Here is a 21487-nt window from a genome sequence, read left to right as displayed (position 1 = left end):
ACATTTCCACCTACAGGTGTGCATAATAGTGAAAATATTTGACAGAACTTCCCTTAATGCAGACAGGTCTTCCTGGGACAAGGATTGGAGTCACTACCATTTTCACTCCGTTCAAAAGATTCTCATAGAAGGAAATGAGCTGTTTCTATTCAGCATCTAAACTGACTTGACCCCAACCCCGCCGGAGGGTTATTTTGAGGTCACTTCATGACCTAGTACACTACACAGTATCCCTGGTTCACCCATAATGTTTATCTGTGCGGTATAACATCGTAAGCTCTTAAGACCTTTTGGGGCCATGATCCTCTTGGCTCTCTAAGACTTTTAGACTGAGACCACGGCTGTTTCAGAAGGCTCATCATTCTTTATGAGTGTGCGTGAGTTTGTTATTAGCCCTCTCTGATTTGAGCCAGGGTTGTTTTGTTAGCCTATTATTTGTGGATGGGGCAATTTTGTCTGATCTTCCTCAGTGAACTCCGTAACCCGCTGTATTTGGACAATAGGCAGTGATTACTGTGCTGTACAGTCGATCTCTGTGAATTAACCTCAGGGCCAGTGAGATCAGTCTAACAGTCTGACAAGGGGATTAAAGGATGACCCAAATCCTCTGCATGGGGGGTGGGGTACTACTGTACCAGGCACTAGAACATGTTTTTTTTGGTTTCCACACCTGACTTTTTTGTTTCTCTCATTCAATCACTCCTACATAGGTCATAACGAGGGAAGTCGTCTCTAAAGTCTACTTTTGTTAGGTGGCATCTACTGGCCCGCAAGTATTTGGTATTCCTGAAGTAAACTGCTGCATAAAAGTAGTTGAAAATAGGAATTGACTGGCGGTCAAGTATCTCAATATAACATAAAAAGCCTGTCTTCAGTTAATACATACACACACACACCGTGCATTCGGAAAGTATTCAGACCCCTTCACCTTTTCCACATTTTGTTACGTTACAGCCTTATTCTAAAACGGATTAAATAGTTTCCCCTCCTCAATCTACACACAATACCTCATAAGAATGGGAGAAACTCTCCAGATTCTGTTGTGCCAAGCTTGTAGCGTCATACCCAAGAGGACTCGAGGCAGTAATCGCTGCCAAAGGTGCTTCAATAAAGTACTGAGTAAAGGGTCTGAATACTTATGTAAATCTTATGTACATTTTATAAATATGCAAAAAATTGAAAACATTTGCTTGTCATTATGTTCATTTAAGAATAAGGCTGTAACGTAACAAAATGTGGGAAAAGGGGTCTGAATACTTTCCAAATGCACTGTATATATGCACCATTTAGCAGATGCTTTTATCCAAAGCAACTTAGTCATGCGTGCAAGTACAGGTGGTCCCAGGAATCAAACCCACTATCCTGGCATTGCAAGCACCATGCTCTACCATCTGAGCTACAGAGGACCAGGAGGGTTTTTCATGGACCTCCCCTTGGATGCAGACTGACTGTCATCCAGACTAAGTAGTTTTCAGGCAAATCAAAAGAAGAGGATTAGTACTAGGCCTACTCAGGTTGGTGGATTCAGCTCCTCAGCCAAATAGGTTTCTCTGCCATAAACAGAACCTGGCCAAGTTAATACTCACCTCAATAACCAGGTCCTGTCCAGGTTAATACTCACCTAAATAACCAGAACCTGGCCAAGTTAATACTCCCCTCAATAACCAGGTCCTGTCCAGGTTAATACTCACCTAAATAACCAGAACCTGTCCAAGTTAATACTCCCCTCAATAACCAGGTCCTGTCCAGGTTAATACTCACCTAAATAACCAGAACCTGACCAAGTTAGTACTCCCCTCAATAACCAGGTCCTGTCCAAGTTAATACTCCCCTCAATAACCAGGTCCTGTCCAGGTTAATACTCCCCTCAATAACCAGGCCCTGTCCAGGTTAATACTCACCTAAATAACCAGAACCTGTCCAAGTTAATACCCCCCTCAATAACCAGGTCCTGTCCAAGTTAATACCTAAATAACCAGAACCTGTCCAGGTTAATACTCCCCTCAATAACCAGGTCCTGTCCAAGTTAATACTCCCCTCAATAACCAGAACCTGTCCAGGTTAATACTCCCCTCAATAACCAGGTCCTGTCCAAGTTAATACTCACCTAAATAACCAGGTCCTGTCCAAGTTAATCCTGTTGAAGTTAATATTTACTTGTCATTACAGAGTTGTTTAACAAAAATGATAAGCTAGGGCCCAAAAGTTTTTGAACTTTGGTCGATCTGCTTGTCTCTCATAGTCAGTTAGTGTAGTAAGGCTTTAACCAATGTCTGTTAGAAGTAGGATGCAGTTTCTCCTACAGACACTGATTGTTAAGCATTTACCCCCAAAATGTTTCAGGATAGGATTTAGGGAAGGCCAGCTGCTGCTAGATCTCTGCCAATGGACAGCTTTTACCCTGAGTGTTGTGTGAAATGGCTCTGAAGGATAGGTCTATTAGCAGCTTTTACCCTGAGTGATGGGGTGAAATGGCTCTGAAGGATAGGTCTATTAGCAGCTTTTATCCTGAGTGATAGGTCTATTAGCAGCTTTTATCCTGAGTGATAGGTCTATTAGCAGCTTTTATCCTGAGTGATGGGGTGAAATGGTTGTGCAAAAAGTGGATTGCTAAATTTGAAGAAGCAATTAGGCTAGTGAAATCAGGTACAGGGTGGCCTGACAGCTTTTTAAAAGTTTCTCATCAACGTCAGTCTTTGTTATTTCTGAAATATATTTGCCCACACCAGTTGGTTTCAGATGAACCATGCTTTCTTTGCCAGTATAGATAGAAAGCGTTTTGCATTGTGCTTCTTAGCTCGGTTGGCAACACCATTATCTGGTCTGAGTGTTCTCTAGCCTAGGTGTTAGCGAAATAGGTTGTCCCTCAGACTTTACCTGTGGACAGGGTCAAGCTTTGGCCTTTGTAATGTTGTTAACCCTTCATCATCCCACTTTGGAGAGATCATTACCCTGAGAGCCATTGGCCTAATCTGTGTTGAGGGAAGCACTGAGATTATTTCTCTCCTGTGCACATTTGCAGAATGTCCAAGTGATCTTATACTTTCCATACTGAAAATACAGAGTAAGTTACTTTTGCTTTTCTGTGTTGACTTGGTTAATGATGGAATCCGCAGTAGGTGGAAACAGCGCCACTGTCACCCATTGTTTTTGCTTTGAAGCAAAGACAAAGACTGGGAGCTCTGGGGAGTGTCAAGTTAAAAAATGCAGTACATATTCTCCTGTTTTATCATGCGTGCAATGATGATCTTGAAGAACGATCTGGCCTTAATGACTATGTATTCTTATCTCCACTGGGCAAAGCCAGAAGAGGACTGGCCTCCCCTCAGAACTTGTTCCTCTAGGTTTCTTCCTAGGTTCCTGCCTTTCTAGGGAGCTTTTCCAATGCTTCTGCATTGTTTTAGGCTGAGTTTCTGTATAAGCACTTTGTGACATCTGCTGATGTAAAAAGGGCTTTATATATTTTAAAGAAACTGTTTGTTTGCAGTAACTTCTTCGTTGTAATATCGCAAACGGTCAGTTTCACCATTAGGGAATCCAGCTTCAAGGTGTGGTTACAAGAGTCTTAGTCTTGCCGTAAGGGTCTTGCCACATGGTTTGGCTAGCAGTACTAGCATTTTCATTAGGCAGGATGTAGAGCTGTGATTAAGGCCCCAGGTAGATCACACTGTATTAGGCTAATGGGGTCTGAAAGCAGGTTAGCTCATGTTCTACTCAGTTATTTTCCTACGTGTGGTTATACTGTTAGGGTTGTAAAATGCTCCCATTCTGTACCGTGATTCTCTTTTTCCTGATACCGCAGCTCTGGAAAGTACTTCAAAGTTTGGGCTGCTAGGAAGATCTGCTTAAGCAGTAAGTTTGTATGCTAATTTGCTTGTTTCTTGTATCAGGCAAAGTGTTAGGAAAACAACCTGTTAGGGATGTTTATTTTTTCCTAGTAAGATGTGGCACATAGTTTGACAGTGTTGAACGTTTTCATTTTGATAAAGGCTAGTAGAGCAGTTGTGATTATTTTGCAATTGATCTAGGCCCTACACAGGTCTGTCTTTCCCCTTTGACTAGTCTACCGTCCAATAGTATCTATAGCTACGCCTCATGTCCCTTTCAAAGTATGTCAGTGTCTCATGGCCCTGTTCAACTTACACAGAAAATCCCTGGTTTAAGGTAAAATAGCAATTCCTCCAACATTGCAAGAAAGTGCATGAAATTGACAATCATGCAGTCAACTTATTTATTTTACTCCATAGCCTGTTGTTGAATTATGTATCCAAAAGTAGTTTGCTGAAGTGAAGTGTTATTTTCTCATACCCTTTCAACTTCTAGATACCAGTTTGTTTGAATACTGTCTGCCAGTGTCTGGTCTATCTTGATGTCATTGTGGCTCAGTACAACTGTTGAAGGTCAGGAGACATCCCTCTATCCTTTAGTGTCCTTAGAAATAAAAGCAGACAGTTAGAGGTAATACTAGCTAGTGGAATACAAACAAGGCATCATTGTCCTATTTTATTGCGTAGTGTCTGTGCTGGTTTAGATGATGGATTAATCATCATGCATTTGATTGATCTGACTAAACACATGTTTTATATGAGAAGATAATTGGCCTGCAAGGGCCTCCAGTTGAGGGCAATAATTTAGGCCTATCTCACAAAGAGGTGGCTGTATTGGATCTTAATACACATGGTTCTTTTCCTGTGGTCCTGTACGTCCTTTGTTGCAAAGAAGGTTACCCAGTACTTTATGCTAATAATGAACCAGCTATGGTTACGATTAGGGAGAGTCTAAGACAGGTGTTCTGGGCATACTTGAACCAGTGCAATGACTCAGAACTTTTCATTTCGGTAAAATCTTAAAAGGAGAACAAATATTTTACGTAGACAAATAGCCTACATTCAGTATCTTTCACGATCTCACTTCCATGCACACACACACACTTAGGAGTGCTGTTACACTAGCATTCACTGCTTCATGAGGTCATGGCAGGCAGACACCGTATCCGTCGCCATTATGTCTGGGCTGGCTAGTCTAAACACACACAGGCTCCCTGTCCACGGGGCTGGATCGAGTTCATTGTGTCTGTCCTCTCAACAGCGTTATTAAGAATGGCTGCTTCACGTCGTCTCCTGAGGATTCCATTTATAAATGTATAGTACTGGTGCTGCACCCCCCTCACCCCACCAGACTATCGGAACGGTCCACTGAAGACCTGGAACTAAATGAGGAGGAGAAAGCCAGGGGTGAGAGGGGGGCTGTGCTGCAGAGGGGGGCTGTGCTGTCTTTTAGATCTCAGCGTCATGTGTCTGCCTGGTGCTGCAGGTGTCAGTGGCCAGCCAATGTCACAGTCTGACAGGTGGACCGCCCCCCCAGTGCTCTAATCCTGACACTGCGGGTCCTCGCTGCTGTTGCAGGCGGTCCATCTCGATGCCTGCGGGGAAACCGTGGGCAGGAAAGGGGAGGAAGAGGAAGAGGGAGGTGAAGGGGGTGACTTTGTTTTAAAGGTCAGCAGAAAGTATTCAGCAGAAAGCGGCGGTGGTAAGTGTGAGTGTGTGGTGGTCGGTAACCAGATACTGGGCCACAACCCTGAGTTAGGCAGATACACGTAACCACTAACCAAAAGGTTGCTGGTTCAAATCCCTGAGCTGACTAGCTGTTGATGCCCTTGAGCACGGAACTTAACCCTAATTGTTCTTGTAAATTGCTCAAATGTAAATGGTATGGCTGTTTTAATTCAAGTGTGTGCTATCATGTCTGAGTGGGAGCCTGTTTCCAGGCCGTGTGTCAAGTGGCTGTTTGTGTGTATATTTCAGCACTGGAAGCTTGTAGATTCAGAACCCTAAGAGCTTTTCGGAGGGTGCTGCTATGTTTTAAGTACTGTGGTGTGTTTGTGTGTGTGGGATGGGGAGTATTACTTAATACAGCTGCAGCACTTCTAAAGTGGCTGAGGCTGTGTAATGGAAATTCATTGAGGCTTTATATTGGTTGTTTATTTTAGTATTATAAATGATGTAATGTAATGACTTAGCACCATTTGAGTAATTGTTTATGGATTGAACCATTTGATGTTTTTACCTGCCGCTATTTCATTGTTGACTGAACTAAACCTAATATTCTGTTTAGCATGTTCCTCTTTAAATGTCCTTAGACATGTGACTCTGACTGGTCTCATGTTAGAGGATACGCCACATCATGTATCAAGGTTTGGTTCAATAAGACCACTGTTTCCATGCCAGAGCTGTCTTATTTTGATGGCTTGTGTGTATTTATTCAGCTTAGCTAGCCCCTTCTCCAAGTGTGTGTGTGTGTGCAGCATGTTTCGAGGAGTTTGGGCCGGTCTTGTTGCACTGAAACGGGCAGCAAACAGCGCTACTCCTCTCTGCTCCAGATTTGTGAAAACAAATGAGAATATTTTGTGATTATAGAAAAAGGATGCAAGAAAGATTATATGTTTGTCACAAGATTCTGATCAAGGCTGCATGAATTTCATGTTCATGCATGACGGTGTGATTTTTACTATTGACTACTGTAGTACAGCAGACCAAGCCTACCTTGATTTTTTTCACTTACTAAGTAAAAAGAGTCTCAAAGTCAGATGGACGTTTCCAGCTGAATGATGATGGGAGTTTAGTTCCTCCAACGGGAGTAGGCCTTACTCAGCACTACACACACACAGCACCTTCCCCTTTCTCTGCAGTCTAAACACTCCCCTGTCTGTTGTGTGGAGGACTCTATTCTGATGCTGCCAGTCTGTCTGACAGAGAGATCAGACACTGCTGCAGCGAGTAGCCAAGCTAATAGGAATATAAGCAACTTCACTTAGAAAAGCTTAGCTTTGAAGCGTCCAAGCCTAGGATAGGAAAGGAACTAATGGCTTTCGAGCTTATTCAGTGCAGTAGAATTACAAAACAAACTATTATAGATGACATACATAGAAAGCATTCCTTGACAGCAGGTTCAGTAGCCTTGATTATATTCTACAGACTGGTATTGTTGTATTCAAAACAATGTTAATGACTGGAGATTTGGTGCCTATTCAAACTAAAATGTTCACCTCTGAAACATGACATTCTCCCCTTTGATCAAAACCATTAAAGGGAACAAATCTACCAAATCCAACCACTAACTTACTCCACCTGTCTCCCTAACTAAAAATACAGGATCCAGGGATAAAGTCGGCCATCAGCCCTTAAACCGTATCTTTTCGCCTCTTCGTCTAAACACCTTCAAAGTGTTCAGAGATCCTGAACAGACCTCATTCCTTTCTCCCAGTACACACCCTATCCTGCCAATCCCTGAAGTACTGTAACTATCTAGGCCTAGCACTGCTGAACAGAGGAGCATCATCCCAAATGTTTTCATTACTTCAGTGCAACAGTGTTTTTCCACTCTAGCACCAAGGCCAACAAGCAGCTAAGCTAACAGGCAGCAAGGTAGCAGCAGTCTTCTGCAGAAGAAAGACAGACCCAAATGTTATTCCAATGTGTTCAAGATAATGTCAGGACAGAGGAAAACACAAGTGGACTAAGTTCATCACTCACTGGTGGTGATGATTTTCCACTGTTAGACACCGAGGCCGATTGGAACGTATGTTCTCCTTTTAGCCAGCCGAATTATCTTGCATTTGAGATGCATCTGCTTTCAGCTGAGACAGTGTTCTATCTATGGCTGGGACAACTTCCCTGTCTATCTTTACTGTAAGCTAGTATCAGTACTGTAAGCTGGTATAGCTGACAGAGCAATATACTGATCCCCCACTGTGCCAAGAAGCAGGGACTCTCAAACACACCCACCTCGCTCCTGCTTCTGCTGGTGTTAGTAAACAAACGATAGATAATGTATCACAACTGTGACTATCTTTGCTAAGAACAGGATGGATGTATCACAACTATGAGAAGGCAAGCTGTTAAGAACAGGGTAGGATGCTACTGATCTAAGTCAGTTCTGTGTTAGGTTAGGATTTGAGAAGGTGGGCCTACTATCTTCTACCTGCAGTGTTTAGAACAGGGAACAGAGGAAGCCAATGATTCTGGCCATATGTTGCATGTAGTGCAATATCCTTTGTTCCAGCCCAGAACCCTAAACACCTGACTCAACTAATTGTGGTTTTGAACCAGTACTGTCAAGACAATGATTAGGTGCTTAGGTGCTGCGGTGAACCAAAAGCTTTACTCAGTACTAAACAGTCATAGTAACAGTAACCTTTAGTGGAGTCTGTGTGAACAGTCATTTTGGCCTAGATCAGATCTATTAGGCTATGTTATGTGTAGCTAAACAGCAGAGGGTCAAAGTCGTTAAGAATTCAGCTCTAGCATAACAGACGGCGTGCACTGAGGCCAGTTTCATTATGCCCTCTAATGGTCATGGTCTTTTGTTAGTTTTTCTCCCCAATTTTGTGGTATCTAATTGGTCTTGCTCCAACTCCCGTACGGACTCGGGAGAGGCGAAGGTCGAGCTTCATGTGTCCTTCGAAACACAATCCAACCAACCCAGAAGCCAGCCGCACCAATATGTCGGAGAAAACACTGTACACCTGGCGACCTTGTCAGCATGCATTGCGCCCTGTCCGCCACAGGCGTCGCTAGTGCGCAACGGGACAAGGACATCCCTGCCGGCCAAACCCTCCTCTAACCCGGACGACGCTGGGCCAATTGTGCCCTGCCCCATGGGTCTCCCGGCTGCGACAGAGCCTGGACTCGAACCCAGAATCTCTAGTGGCACATCAGGCGATGCAGTGTCTTAGACCACTGCGCCACTTGGGAGGCCATTGGTCATGGTCTTTATGGAATGTTTGGGAAACAGATCCTGAAACTGCTTTCCTACATCAAAGGATGTTATTCAGCCTCTTTATTTCTCCTATGACTCCAACTGTCCTACTTTTAAAGGACGGAGGCTGAGGAGCTGTTTTTGTGGAGGTGGTGCCAGGAAGAAGATGGGAGGACTACTCTCCTGTTTTCCCCCTGTTCTCTGTGGCGTGACCATAATTAACACCACTGAAACGCACAGCATGCTGGGAGGGAGGGGGAGAGAGGCAAAGTCAGGCGGGTTAGCGACTCAAGCAGGCGCACGTGTGTGCGTGGTCTGCCAGGAACCCTGTTTATAAATATCCCTGCCTACACTGCTGCATCGTGGGATGCTGAGGCTCATCGTGTGGAGGCTGTGCTCTCCGCAGTGTATGAGATAATCTGCTGTTTTTTATGAGGGAAGAAGAACCGATATTATGAGGCTATGCCCCCGTACTCTTACAAATTGAGAGAACAGATTTTAAAAAGCTTTAGCCTACTTCATTTTGCAGCCAATTTGAAAAAGTGTTTCTTATTAGGCTTATTTGTCAACAAAATAGCCGATGCCACGTCTGTTAATTTAATTGTATTCTCTCAAAAGACTACCATGTGAAACTAAAGTAAATAAGTTATGAATAAGTAGAATATCCAGTATTTTTTTTCTTATTGTAATTTAGTTCAGAGCCATATTTCTGGCTATAAGGAACTGAATCTGCCTCATTGTTACAGGTTAGTCATGGTTGATTTGGGAGATTGCTATAGTGGAGCGCTTGTTCCACATTTTGTTACATTACATCTTTATTCTAAAATGTATTAAATAAATACAAATTCTCAATCTACTCACAATACCCCATAATGACAAAGCATTGTAGACATTTTTGCAAACAAAAAACAGAAATACCTTATTTACATAAGTATTCAGACCCTTTGCTATGAGACTTGAAATTGAGCACAGGTGCATCCTGTTTCCATTGATCATCCTTGATGTTTCTACAACTTGATTGGAGTCCACCTGTGGTAAATTCAATTGATTGGACAGGATTTGGAAAGGCACACATATAAGGTCCCACAGTTGACAGAACATGTCATAGCAAAAAACAGGCCATGAGGTCAAAGTAATTGTCCGTAGAGCTCCGAGACAGGATTGTGTCAAGCACAGATCTGGGCCAAAGTACCCAAAAAAATTCTGCAGCATTGAAGGTCCCCAAGAACACAGTGGCCTCCATCCTTAAATGGAAGCAGTTTGGAACTACCAAGACTCTTGCTAGAGCTGGCTGCTCGGCCAAACTGAGCAATCGTGGGAGAAGGGCCTTGGCCAGGGAGGTGACCAAGAACCCGGTGGTCACTCTGACAGAGCTCCAGAGTTCCTCTGTGGAGATGGGAGAACCTTCCAGAAGGACAACCAGGAATGGCTTCCGGACAAGTCTCTAAATGTCCTTGAGTGGCCCATGCAGAGCCCAATCGAACATCTCTGGAGAGACCTGAAAATAGCTGTGCAGCGACGCACAACCTGACAGTGCTTGAGAGGATATGCAGAGAATAATGGGAGAAACTCCCCAAATACAGGTGCGCCAAGCTTGTAGCATCATACCCAAGAGGACTCGAGACTGTAATCGCTGCCAAAGGTGTTTCAACAAAGTACTGAGTGAAGGGTCTGAATACTGATGTGATATTTCAACAAAACTTATTTTTTTACACATTTGCTAAAGTTTCTAAAACTTGTTTTTGCTTTGTCATTATGGGGTATTGTGTGTAGATTGATGGGGGGGGGGGGTCATTATGGGGTATTGTGTGTAGATTGGGGGGGGGGGGTCATTATGGGGTATTGTGTGTAGATTGGGGGGGGGGGGGTCATTATGGGGTATTGTGTGTAGATTGATGGGGGGGGGTCATGATGGGGTATTGTGTGTAGATTGATGGGGGGGGGGGTCATTATGGGGTATTGTGTGTAGATTGATGGGGGGGGGGGTCATTATGGGGTATTGTGTGTAGATTGATGGGGGGGGGTCATTATGGGGTATTGTGTGTAGATTGATGGGGGGGGGTCATTATGGGGTATTGTGTGTAGATTGATGGGGGGGGGTCATTATGGGGTATTGTGTGTAGATTGATGGGGGGGGGGTCATTATGGGGTATTGTGTGTAGATTGATGGGGGGGGGGGGCATTATGGGGTATTGTGTGTAGATTGATGGGGGGGGGTCATTATGGGGTATTGTGTGTAGATTGATGGGGGGGGGTCATTATGGGGTATTGTGTGTAGATTGATGGGGGGGGCATTATGGGGTATTGTGTGTAGATTGATGGGGGGGGTCATTATGGGGTATTGTGTGTAGATTGATGGGGGGGGGGCATTATGGGGTATTGTGTGTAGATTGATGGGGGGGGGGGCATTATGGGGTATTGTGTGTAGATTGATGGGGGGGGGTCATTATGGGGTATTGTGTGTAGATTGATGGGGGGGGGTCATTATGGGGTATTGTGTGTAGATTGATGGGGGGGGTCATTATGGGGTATTGTGTGTAGATTGATGGGGGGGGGCATTATGGGGTATTGTGTGTAGATTGATGGGGGGGGGGCATTATGGGGTATTGTGTGTAGATTGATGGGGGGGGTCATTATGGGGTATTGTGTGTAGATTGATGGGGGGGGGGCATTATGGGGTATTGTGTGTAGATTGATGGGGGGGGGTCATTATGGGGTATTGTGTGTAGATTGATGGGGGGGGGTCATTATGGGGTATTGTGTGTAGATTGATGGGGGGGGTCATTATGGGGTATTGTGTGTAGATTGATGGGGGGGGGGGCATTATGGGGTATTGTGTGTAGATTGATGGGGGGGGGCATTATGGGGTATTGTGTGTAGATTGATGGGGGGGGCATTATGGGGTATTGTGTGTAGATTGATGGGGGGGGTCATTATGGGGTATTGTGTGTAGTGTTTTGTGCTCCCCTTTTTGATGCGTGCACTGCATTCTGATTCTACAGCAACAGCGCCATCTACCGCCATTTTCTACAAACTACTTTGCCATCTAATAGAGCCTCATCTACAGCTTCTAGAATCATCATCGTCGCCTCATTTTAAGAGGGACGTTTGACTGGTACATCGTGGGAGGATCTGATATGAGTGCACTCACATTTTATTTTCATTTTATTATTACTGTATTGGACAACTATTGTTGTGAATGAATGTGCATTGAAAACAAACTATTTCAACAGTAGATGGATTGAAACATTTGTCACTGAGTCTTTGCCGTATTCTTCCTTCAGTAGATATTACATGTTTTCCCTTTATTAGATAACATTGCTTTACATCGCAGTCCCCTTTTGTACCGCAATAGACTGTATGCACATTGTACATAGTAACTCTAAAGTAGTTCCTACAGTGTGTTGCACAATGTTTTTGGGGAAATAAAGGTATTATTTTATATTCTCTGCTACCCCAAAATCTACCAAAGACTTTCTGGCCTAAAATCTTACCCACTCTTCTACACTCCTTCATGTAAAAGGGGTGAGCCCATCCAAAAGCACCTCTCTGGGCCTGCAGCCATCCCCAAAGACCAGCCCCCTTCAATCCCCCTGAGAGGAGAAACCTGGGAGTGGCGTGTTTCTTGTGGTAACAACATGCAGATAGAGATGATTTTAACCATGTTCAGAGAACCACACACAGAGATGAGAGGGAATGGGCTCCATCCCGCAGGGAGATGTGGTGCAAGCACATATTCAGTCTCAACCAATATCTGGAAGGAAGGATGGAGTAAATCTGTAAACACACAGAACCATTTGGGGGAAATTAGGAGACATGCTATAGGTATCACAGGGTCTCTTTTCATTATAGTGAATGTACCATGAGTTTACAATGACACATGGCAACCTGACATATTGTGGCTCTGAATCTTCTCCTGTCTGTTGCAGATTTGTGTACAAGACCTTGGCAGATGGTAGATTTGCAAACCCTATTAAAGTCAACCGCCAGTTGAATGACTCAACACTCAGAGACTGTCGTTATTTGGGGGTTTGCAAACACCTGAGTCTTGAGAATTAGCGATGGCTCAAAGCTGATCCAACCCCCGTTGTGCGGCTCAAAGCAGATCCAACCCCCGCTGTGCGGCTCAAAGCTGATCCAACCCCCGTTGTGCGGCTCAAAGCTGATCCAACCCCCGTTGTGCGGCTCAAAGCTGATCCAACCCCCGTTGTGCGGCTCAAAGCTGATCTAACCCCTGTTGTGCGGCTCAAAGCTGATCTAACCCCCGTTGTGCGGCTCAAAGCTGACTGTTATTTTTATTGTCAACATTTGTGGTCTTCATCCACTCTCAATCAGTTTAGATCTAACAAAGTGATTGAGGAAGATGCTTTACATCATCACAGTTTAAGTAGTAGTAGTAACGTTGTGGACTTCATTGTAGTTTGTAATGAGTTTTGATTTTGCATGTGCAGTACTTCTCTCTCTACATGCTGCATTGGTCATTCAGCTATACTGTACGTAGTTCTTATTCTGTCTCAATTTGTCGCAACAATACCATTATTTAACTGAACATGGGCCCCTAGCCATGTCCGTTCAGTCATCACCAAATGTCTGGGTGCCTACTTACTGCCTAGTACGTAACACACTGACCATCATGTGTTTGGGGCCTGGGGGTGAGAAAACAAAAGGATTGTCTGCCTCTCCCAGACCCAGCAATGAATTTGAGCTCTCAGCTGATGTGGTGGTTTTCTGTTGGCCTTTGATTTATTTTTAAGGAAGAGAATGGAATGTTAGGCTAATGCGGTTATGAGAATGAAGGATTTTGTTGGGTGGAACATTCCAAACATACTCCGCTGTTATGGATGTGCTCATTCTGGCCAAAGGACACTATGCATCTCCTGTGTTGATCAACCCCGGCCAACAGCTCTGCACCCCCCCCCCTATTCTCCTTCATCCAAATCCAGATAGCTGATGTTCTGAAAAGAGCTGCAAAATCTGGATCCCTACAAATCAGCTGGGCTAGACAATCTGGACCCTCTCTTGCTAAAACGATCTGCCTCCATTGTTGCAACCCCTATGACTAGTCTGTTCAACCTCTCTTTCGTATCGTCTGAGATTGCTAAAGATTGGAAAGCGGCCGCGGTCATCCCCCTCTTCAAAGGGGGCGACACTCTAGACCCAAACTGTTACAGACCTATATCCATTCTGCCCTGCCTTTTTAAAGTCTTCGAAAGCCAAGTGAGCAAACAGATTTCGAAACCCACCGTACCTTCTCCGCTATGCAATCTGGTTTCCGAGCTGGTCACGGGTGCACCTCAGTCACACTCAAGGTCCTAAACGATATCATAACCGCCATCGATAAAAGACAATACTGTGCAGCCGTATTCATCGACCTTGCCAAGGCTCTCGACTCTGTCAATCACCGTATTCTTATCAGCAGACTCAACAGCTTTGGTTTCTCTAATGACTGCCTCGCCTGGTTCACCAACTACTTCTCAGACAGAGTTCAGTGTGTCAAATCGGAGGGCCTGTTGTCCGGACCTCTGGCAGTCTCTATGAGGGTGCTCAGGGTTCAATTCTCGGGCCAACTCTTTTCTCTGTACATATCAATGATGTCGCTCTTGTGGCTGGCGAATCTCAGATCTACCTCTACGCAGACGACACCATTCTGTATACATCTGGCCCTTCTTTAGACACTGTGTTAACAAACCTCCAAACGAGCTTCAGCTTCATACAACTCTCCTTCCGTGGATTCCAACTGCTCTTAAATGCTAGTAAAATTAAATGCATGCTCTTCAACTAATCGCTGCCCACACCTACCCACCCGTCCACCATCACTACTCTACTCTGGACGGTTCTGACTTAGAATATGTGGACAACTAAAAATACCTAGGTGTCTGGCTAGACTGTAAACTCTCCTTCAAGACTCACATTAAGCATCTTCAATCCAAGGTTAAATCTAGAATCAGCTTCTTATTTCGCAACAAAGCCTTGTTTGTTGCGATGTTTTTTAAAATATTTATTTTTTAGTTATTTCACCTTTTATTTAACCAGGTAGGCTAGTTGAGAACAAGTTCTCATTTACAACTGCGACCTGGCCAAGATAAAGCAAACCAGTGTGACACAAACAACAACACAGTTACACATGGAATAAACAAGCGTACAGTCAATAACACAATAGAAAAAAAAGAAAGTATGCTGCCAAACATACCCTCTTAAAACTGACTATCCTACCGATCCTTGACTTCGGTGATGTCATTTACAAAATAGCCTCCAACCCTCTACTCAGCAAATTGGATGCTGTCTATCACAGTGCCATACGTTTTGTCACCAAAGCCCCATATACTACCCACCACTGCGACTTGTATGCTCTCGTTGGCTGGCCCTCGTTTCATATTCGTCGCCAAACCCACTGGCTCCAGGTCATCTATAAGTCTTTGCTAGGTAAAGCTCTGCCTTATCTTAGCTCACTGGTCACCATAGCAACACCCACCCGTAGCACGCTCTCCAGACGGTATATTTCACTGGTCATCCCCAAAGCCAACACCTCCTTTGACCGCCTTTCCTTCCAGTTCCCCAATGACTGGAACGATTTGCAAAAATAACTGAAGTTGGAGACTTATATCTCCCTCACTAACTTTAAGCATCAGCTTAAAGCAGCTCACCGATCGCTGCAGCTGTACACAGCCCATCTGTAAATGGCCCATTAAACTACCTACCTCATCCACATATTGTTTTTATTTACTTTTTTTGCTCTTTTGCACACCAGTATTTCTACTTGCACATCGATCACTCCAGTGTTAATTTGCTAAATCGTAATTACTTCGCTACTATTGTCTATTTATTGCCTTACTTCATTTGCGCACACTGTATACATATTTGTCTATTGTTTGTTTATCCCATGTGTAACTCTGTGTTGTTTGTGTCGAACTGCTTTGCTTTATCTTGGCCAGGTCGCAGTTGTAAATGAGAACTGGTTCTCAACTGGCCTACCTAGTTAAATAAAGGTGAAATAAAAAATCTTGATAAGATCCATGGAGAATATACGTCTAATAAAGAGGTAGTCTGTTAAGGAGAAAGACATGGCAAAAGGTATTTATTAGGAGGAATCGGCTTCCTCAGACCGAGGAAGAGGGGGAGAGAGAATGAGGTGTGTGTGTGTGTGGACTTATCTGACTTATTGACTTTTGCTTTGAGTAATTGAATCAAAACTGTAGGTCACTGACTGTAAACATGTGTATTATATCATCCATTCTCTGGTTGAATGTCAGGTGAAAAACTACTGAACTCTGTGCTGACATCATATACATACACTACAAACTCACTCTACAACCCCCCCCCCCACCAAACAACCCTGCACCAAACAACGAGTGTTGCAGGGCAGACGGGACAAAAGGCCCCCACAGCTGGTTGGTTGGCATAGCCCTGTTGAGGGGGGTGGGTAAGGGTATTGTGAGAGGGGGGTGAAGACTGTAGTCCAGGGGTGATTATAGTCATTTGTATTGGCTTGAGGAGAGTCTGGTATTTACTGGTATTACTGTGTATAGTACTGGTTCTGACCCCTCCTGCTCCTTAATTACGGTATGGTTGTGTGTGTGTGACTGCAGACAGTGTGGTGGCAGACTGCGGCCTCATATGTATGGGCCCTGCCACTGACCCACCCACTTCTAATGAGAGTTTATTTTGTCATGCTGTTTTACACAGTCCTCTGTCTCCCATAACATTCATTGTCATATAATCCTCTCATGTTTACATTATAATATAGGCGATCTACAGGGTCCTTTAGCTCTAAGGTCTAGCCGTGACCATATCTATGGAGGAAATGGGGCCTGGGAGAGTTTCTGTTCATTCAGACGTCCTTCTGTGGATGACCCTGCAGTGTTTCCCCTATGTATTTTCATGTAGGCGTGTTGCAGAGGCCCCCGAATCTGCATCCGGGGCTAACCAAACAAATGTATTCCATTGAAGAAAAATGTAAGCGGGGTCAATGGGCAAGGTAGCCCTCCTAATTTATAATAAGGGGAAACACTGTCCCTCCGTATTAACCACTAGGGACTACAATGGTTTGGTTTATTCTCCTTGAGTGTCTTACCTTTAGATGATGAAATGGGTCCCCACGGTTACCCCGCGGCCACTGCTGTGTTTCGGCTGGAGCTGGGAGTCTGTCATTGCTCGATTGAATTATGTAAATATTCCTTTGCAGATTGCTGTGGGAGTCCCCAGACCCCTAATGTGATTATATTACTAAATAGAGGGAAGCAGGCTCGCCTCAGGTCTTTTTGTGTGTGACGGGTCAGGATATAAACTAGTAGTGTGTTTCTATGCTGTATGACAGGGGGGATTGGGAGTGAGGCTTTGGATCTCAATCTAGTCACCTCTCACCCCATCTCGTTTGTGGCATTATTTTGATTATGAAAAAACAAGTATAATTAGTGATTCGGGTGGATAAAGTTGGAGATATTGGATTCAGGCATGCGTATATGAAACAATTATTACTGATATGATGAGGAGTGTGGGTGTGGAGAAAGTCACATGTTGTTTGCAGATGGTGATTACATTTTGTTGTAGTAACAACCCTCCTCATTTCAGTGATTGAGGGGATTCACAAATTAAAAACAGTAGCATCCAAAGGTGCCTCTGATAATTACATTTCCATAGTAGCAAATTGAGGTACCACAACCCCGTTCAATCCAGAAACAAAAGCAAAACCCACAACAAATGGTTAGATTTGCCCTGATCCATGACCCCATCACACCCCCCGTCCAGGCAGTGCCACCACTTGAAAATGACAAAGTAAACTACAAATTGTCCCTTTAAAAGGAACTCATTAGTCTACTCTTATCTGTAGTAAGCCAGACATTAGGGTGTGTTTTTGGTTTGACTGAGGCAATCCAGGTGTCTGCTCCGCCATCGCTCCCCCAGACTCCTCTCCCTCAGTAATGTGTGACGTGTCACAGGCAGCGCTGCCTCAAGATCAAAGCAGACACACATACACATACGGTGGGGCTATAAAACTGGTTTGTCACTGCAATTTCCCTGTCCATCAGCGGGCACACAAACAGCCCTCTCTCTCCCTGATGCCACTGTAATGATTTTTTATTTATGACAGCCCAAGATTCCACTTCATTATTTTTTTCTGTGAAGTTCCCTGAGGTTCTGGTCAAGGCTGAGTGCTTCACTCTATACTTCACTGCACTCTCTATTTCACTCTACACTCTCGCTCTCCTTCTCTGTCATTCCCTTTCTGTCTTTCTGGCCGTGTGTGTGTGTATGTGTATGTGTGTGTGTGTGTGTGGTGAAAAAAAGCACACCACTGGTGGCAGTGTCAGCACTTTCTCGTGTGTGTCTGTCTGAGGCAGAGGAGGAGAGAGAGAAGAGTGAGTTGGAATAGTCTGACTCCTCTCACTGACAGACATCTTATCCTTCATAACTCTTCTGATGTTAGAGCAAAATGTACTGTGTGCTTTTCTACTCAGTCTTTCTTCCTTTGACTAACACCATATTTCTCTGTGTGTGTGTGTGTGTGTGTGTGTGTGTGCTTGCATCTGCATGTATTCCTTTGTGTGTGTGTTTTATATAGTGTTCCCCTCAACAGACAAGTACATGCATGTCTCCCAGCTCTTCATGTTGTTGTTATGACCTGATGTCACCTGATCTCCTAACGCAATTGGTCCGTCTGTGTTTCAGATCTGCTGCCTCCAGTCGGGCGAACAAAGGAGGGGAGAAGAGGCTGATCCTTCCCACAATCCTTCAGTCACTGGGCCTACTGTTCCGGACCACTGCTCTGCCTTCTCACTCCCCTCTCCCCTCCACCCTAAGGCAGGCAAGCTGTGGGGCAGTAGGATCAGGGCAGCAGTAAGGGCTGATTGATGCTCTGTGGGGATGAGACCTGGCTGCTGAAGGCCAGTGGAGACGGCTCCCATTTTCCGCTCGCCTGGCTTTATGTGCGTGTCTGCAGGCTGCCCTACGCGCAGCAGCAGCAGAGCCACCCCCCACGTCAGCCACGGTGGCCACCCCGAGCCATCCAGACATGCCCACCGAGACCCTGCCGTCGCTGGCAGATAGCAAACCCACCGGCCCTGGGGCGGCCTTTGTCTCCGCTGTCCCCCTGCGCATACTCAACAAGGGACCCGAGTACTTCCGGCGCCAGGTGGAGACCAACCCTAAGCGGCTGAGCGCCGTGGAGCGGTTGGAGGCGGACAAGTCCAAGTACGTGAAAAGCCAGGAGGTCATCAACGCCAAGCAGGAGCCTGTCAAGCCCCAGCTGCTGGCCAAGCCACCTGTCTGCCCCGCAGTGGCCAAGAGAGGGGCGAATGGTGGCGGTTGTGGTGGGGTGGCCCTCAAGACATTCAATAACAACTCCAAGTCGGACACGTGCGCCACCACCAGCAAACGGGAGAACCTTAACCTGGAGATCCTCAAGAACCTCCTGAACAGCTCCGGCTCGGTCTCTGAGGGCCACGCTAAGAGCGCTACTCTAAAACCTGGGGCCAGGAGCTTGGCCCCCCACCGCTCCACCCCCACACCCACCACAGACTGCACTGAGCCCACCAGCCTCCGTTCCGTCGCCAAGTCCCTCAAGGTGCCTCCGCCTGCACCTGGCCGACAGAGCCCCCAGGGGGGGAACCTGAACCTCAGCCGCCGGCTGCTGGAGGAGCGGGGCGAGGGCAATCACTCACCCCTCCATGCCTCCCACAGCTCCTCCGACATCCGCAGGCTGTGCAACGGTAAGCCTCTAAGGGCGGCCCGAAGCAGCAGCAGCTCCGCACCTCCCTTACCCCCCAAGCCCAGTACCAAAGTCCTGGCCCCCCTCTGCGACAATGCCCCTCAGTCCCCTGAGAGGGAGCCTCCGCCGCCCTCCTCTGCCACCCCAGATGAGCAGTTGGAGCTAGAGTTGGGGAGCTCGTTGGCCCGCCGGCCCTCTCTGCACCGCTCCAAGTCGGACCTGAGTGACCGGTATGCGCGGGCAGGCGCCGACGTGGAACGCTTCTTTAACTACTGTGGGCTGGACCCTGAGGAGCTGGAGAGTGTGGGCGTGGAGAGCTTTGCCCGAGCCAACTCCGACATAATCTCCCTCAACTTCCGCAGCGCTAGCATGATCAGCTCGGACTGTGACCAATCACGGCATAGCAACGAGGACATGACGGACGAGGAGGAAGACGTGAGCGAACGCGTGCCGTACGGAATCTCGGCCGTGGAACGAAACGCCCGCGTCATCAAATGGCTGTACAGCATCAAACAGGCGCGCGAGTCGCAGAAAGTGTCTCATGTCTAAAAGAGAAGGAAGAAACAAACTATTAGATGGTCCTTGCAACAAAACAAAAAAATACTTCCTATGGAATGAAGGTCTTTGGACACTCAATCTCTGAATGTCAAAGTATTGACTGGCAAGACGCCCTTGGATGGATCTTGCGGTCGCTATTGCGTTCAGTGTTTGTTGTCCTCTGAATCTGCATGGCTCCTCCCACCCACCCGCCACGGCGGCCTCCAGCTAAAGCAACAGGTTTAGGAAAATATTGCCTTTTTCAAGATGGCAGCAGTTCAGTTCCGTCTCTTCGAGCAGTACAGCTCTCTCTCATTGTTATGCTTTCTGTCTGTTTAGACCAGCACAATGACGCCAGCTCTTTTTAGATGTCTTCTTAATGTCCTTTCTTTCTGAACAACACTGAGCCTGGAAGCCATACGGGTGTGAATGCAGCGCTTCAGTGTGTAACCAGTCTTTAGTCTGATAATTCTGAGCTTTGAGTGTCTATAGAAAAAAACTTCCTTGAAAAAAGGGCTGCGAAAGCATGGTACAGTCCAAACCTGCTTCACCCCTTTGGTACCAGGAGAGTTTGTTTGGTACATTCCAGACCCTGCCCCCTTCCCGGGGAAACCCCATATTTAGCCCCTTTTTCAGTGTTACTATGGTGATAGCATTCAGGCAGCATCATAAAATCATTCAGCATTACGTGGTTTTTGCTTCTGTTTAGTTTGTTGTCCATAACATTCTCATTGGCAGTTTGATTTTGTGGTACTTGCTTTTTTTAAAGATATGTGTAAATGCTGTAAGAAAATGTATATAATTTCAAAACTGTTAGATGTTTGTCAGAGGGCGCCTGTTAAGCTAACTTACTACATTGTTCAGTCTTCTCTCTTGGCTTGACTGTGAGACTGCGTCAAACCCAGTTCATGATAAAACATTTACGACGTTATGATGACATACACTACCGTTCAAAAGTTTTGGGTCACTTAGAAATGTCCTTGTTTTTGAAAGAAAATAAAAACAAATTTGTACATTAAAATAACATAAAATTGATCAGAAATACAGTGTAGACATGGTTAATGTTGTAAATTACTATTGTAGCTGGAAACGGCTGATTTTAATGGAATATCTACATAGGCGTACAGAGGCCCATTATCAGCAACCATCACTCCTGTGTTCCAATGGCACGTTGTGTTATCTAATCCAAGTTTATCATTTTAAAAGGCTAATTGATCATTAGAAAATTGCAATTGTTAGCACAGCTGAAAACTGTTGAAATAGCCTTCATTTCTCAGAACAAGAATAGACTGATGAGTTTCAGAAGAAAGTGCTTTGTTTCTGGCCATTTTGAGCCTGTAATCGAACCCACAAATACTGATGCTCCAGATACTCAACTAGTCTAAAGGCCAGATTTAATGCTTCTTTAAATTAACACAACAGTTTTCAAAGGAGTTTTCTAGTGATCAATTATCCTTTTTAAAATGATAAACTTGGATTAGCTAAGAC

The 21487-nt window shown here is 45.3% G+C and overlaps 1 protein-coding gene across 3 annotated transcripts in view; it reads left to right on the top strand.

Annotated features, from left to right (window-relative positions):
• The window catches only part of LOC139376000 (protein FAM110B-like), a 39351-nt gene extending 18257 nt beyond the window's left edge, over positions 1–21094 (top strand). The window contains exons 1-2 of one of the 3 annotated variants that reach the window (XM_071118019.1): positions 3800–3852; positions 18424–21094. In XM_071118019.1, the coding sequence (XP_070974120.1) occupies positions 18767–20011 (1245 nt within the window). In that variant the 5' untranslated portion in view covers positions 3800–3852; positions 18424–18766 and the 3' untranslated portion in view covers positions 20012–21094. Of the gene's footprint in view, positions 1–3799; positions 3853–5413; positions 5530–18423 lie in introns of those variants that run through there. The other 2 variants (XM_071118017.1, XM_071118018.1) reach the window with 2 other exon arrangements.
• Positions 21095–21487: the final 393 nt, after the last annotated feature.

This window comes from Oncorhynchus clarkii, chromosome 20 (assembly GCF_045791955.1).
Source record: "Oncorhynchus clarkii lewisi isolate Uvic-CL-2024 chromosome 20, UVic_Ocla_1.0, whole genome shotgun sequence".
Taxonomy (NCBI): Eukaryota; Metazoa; Chordata; class Actinopteri; order Salmoniformes; family Salmonidae; genus Oncorhynchus; species Oncorhynchus clarkii.
Note: the sequence above shows the minus strand (reverse complement) of the source record. Positions and strands in the feature narration are given on the sequence as shown.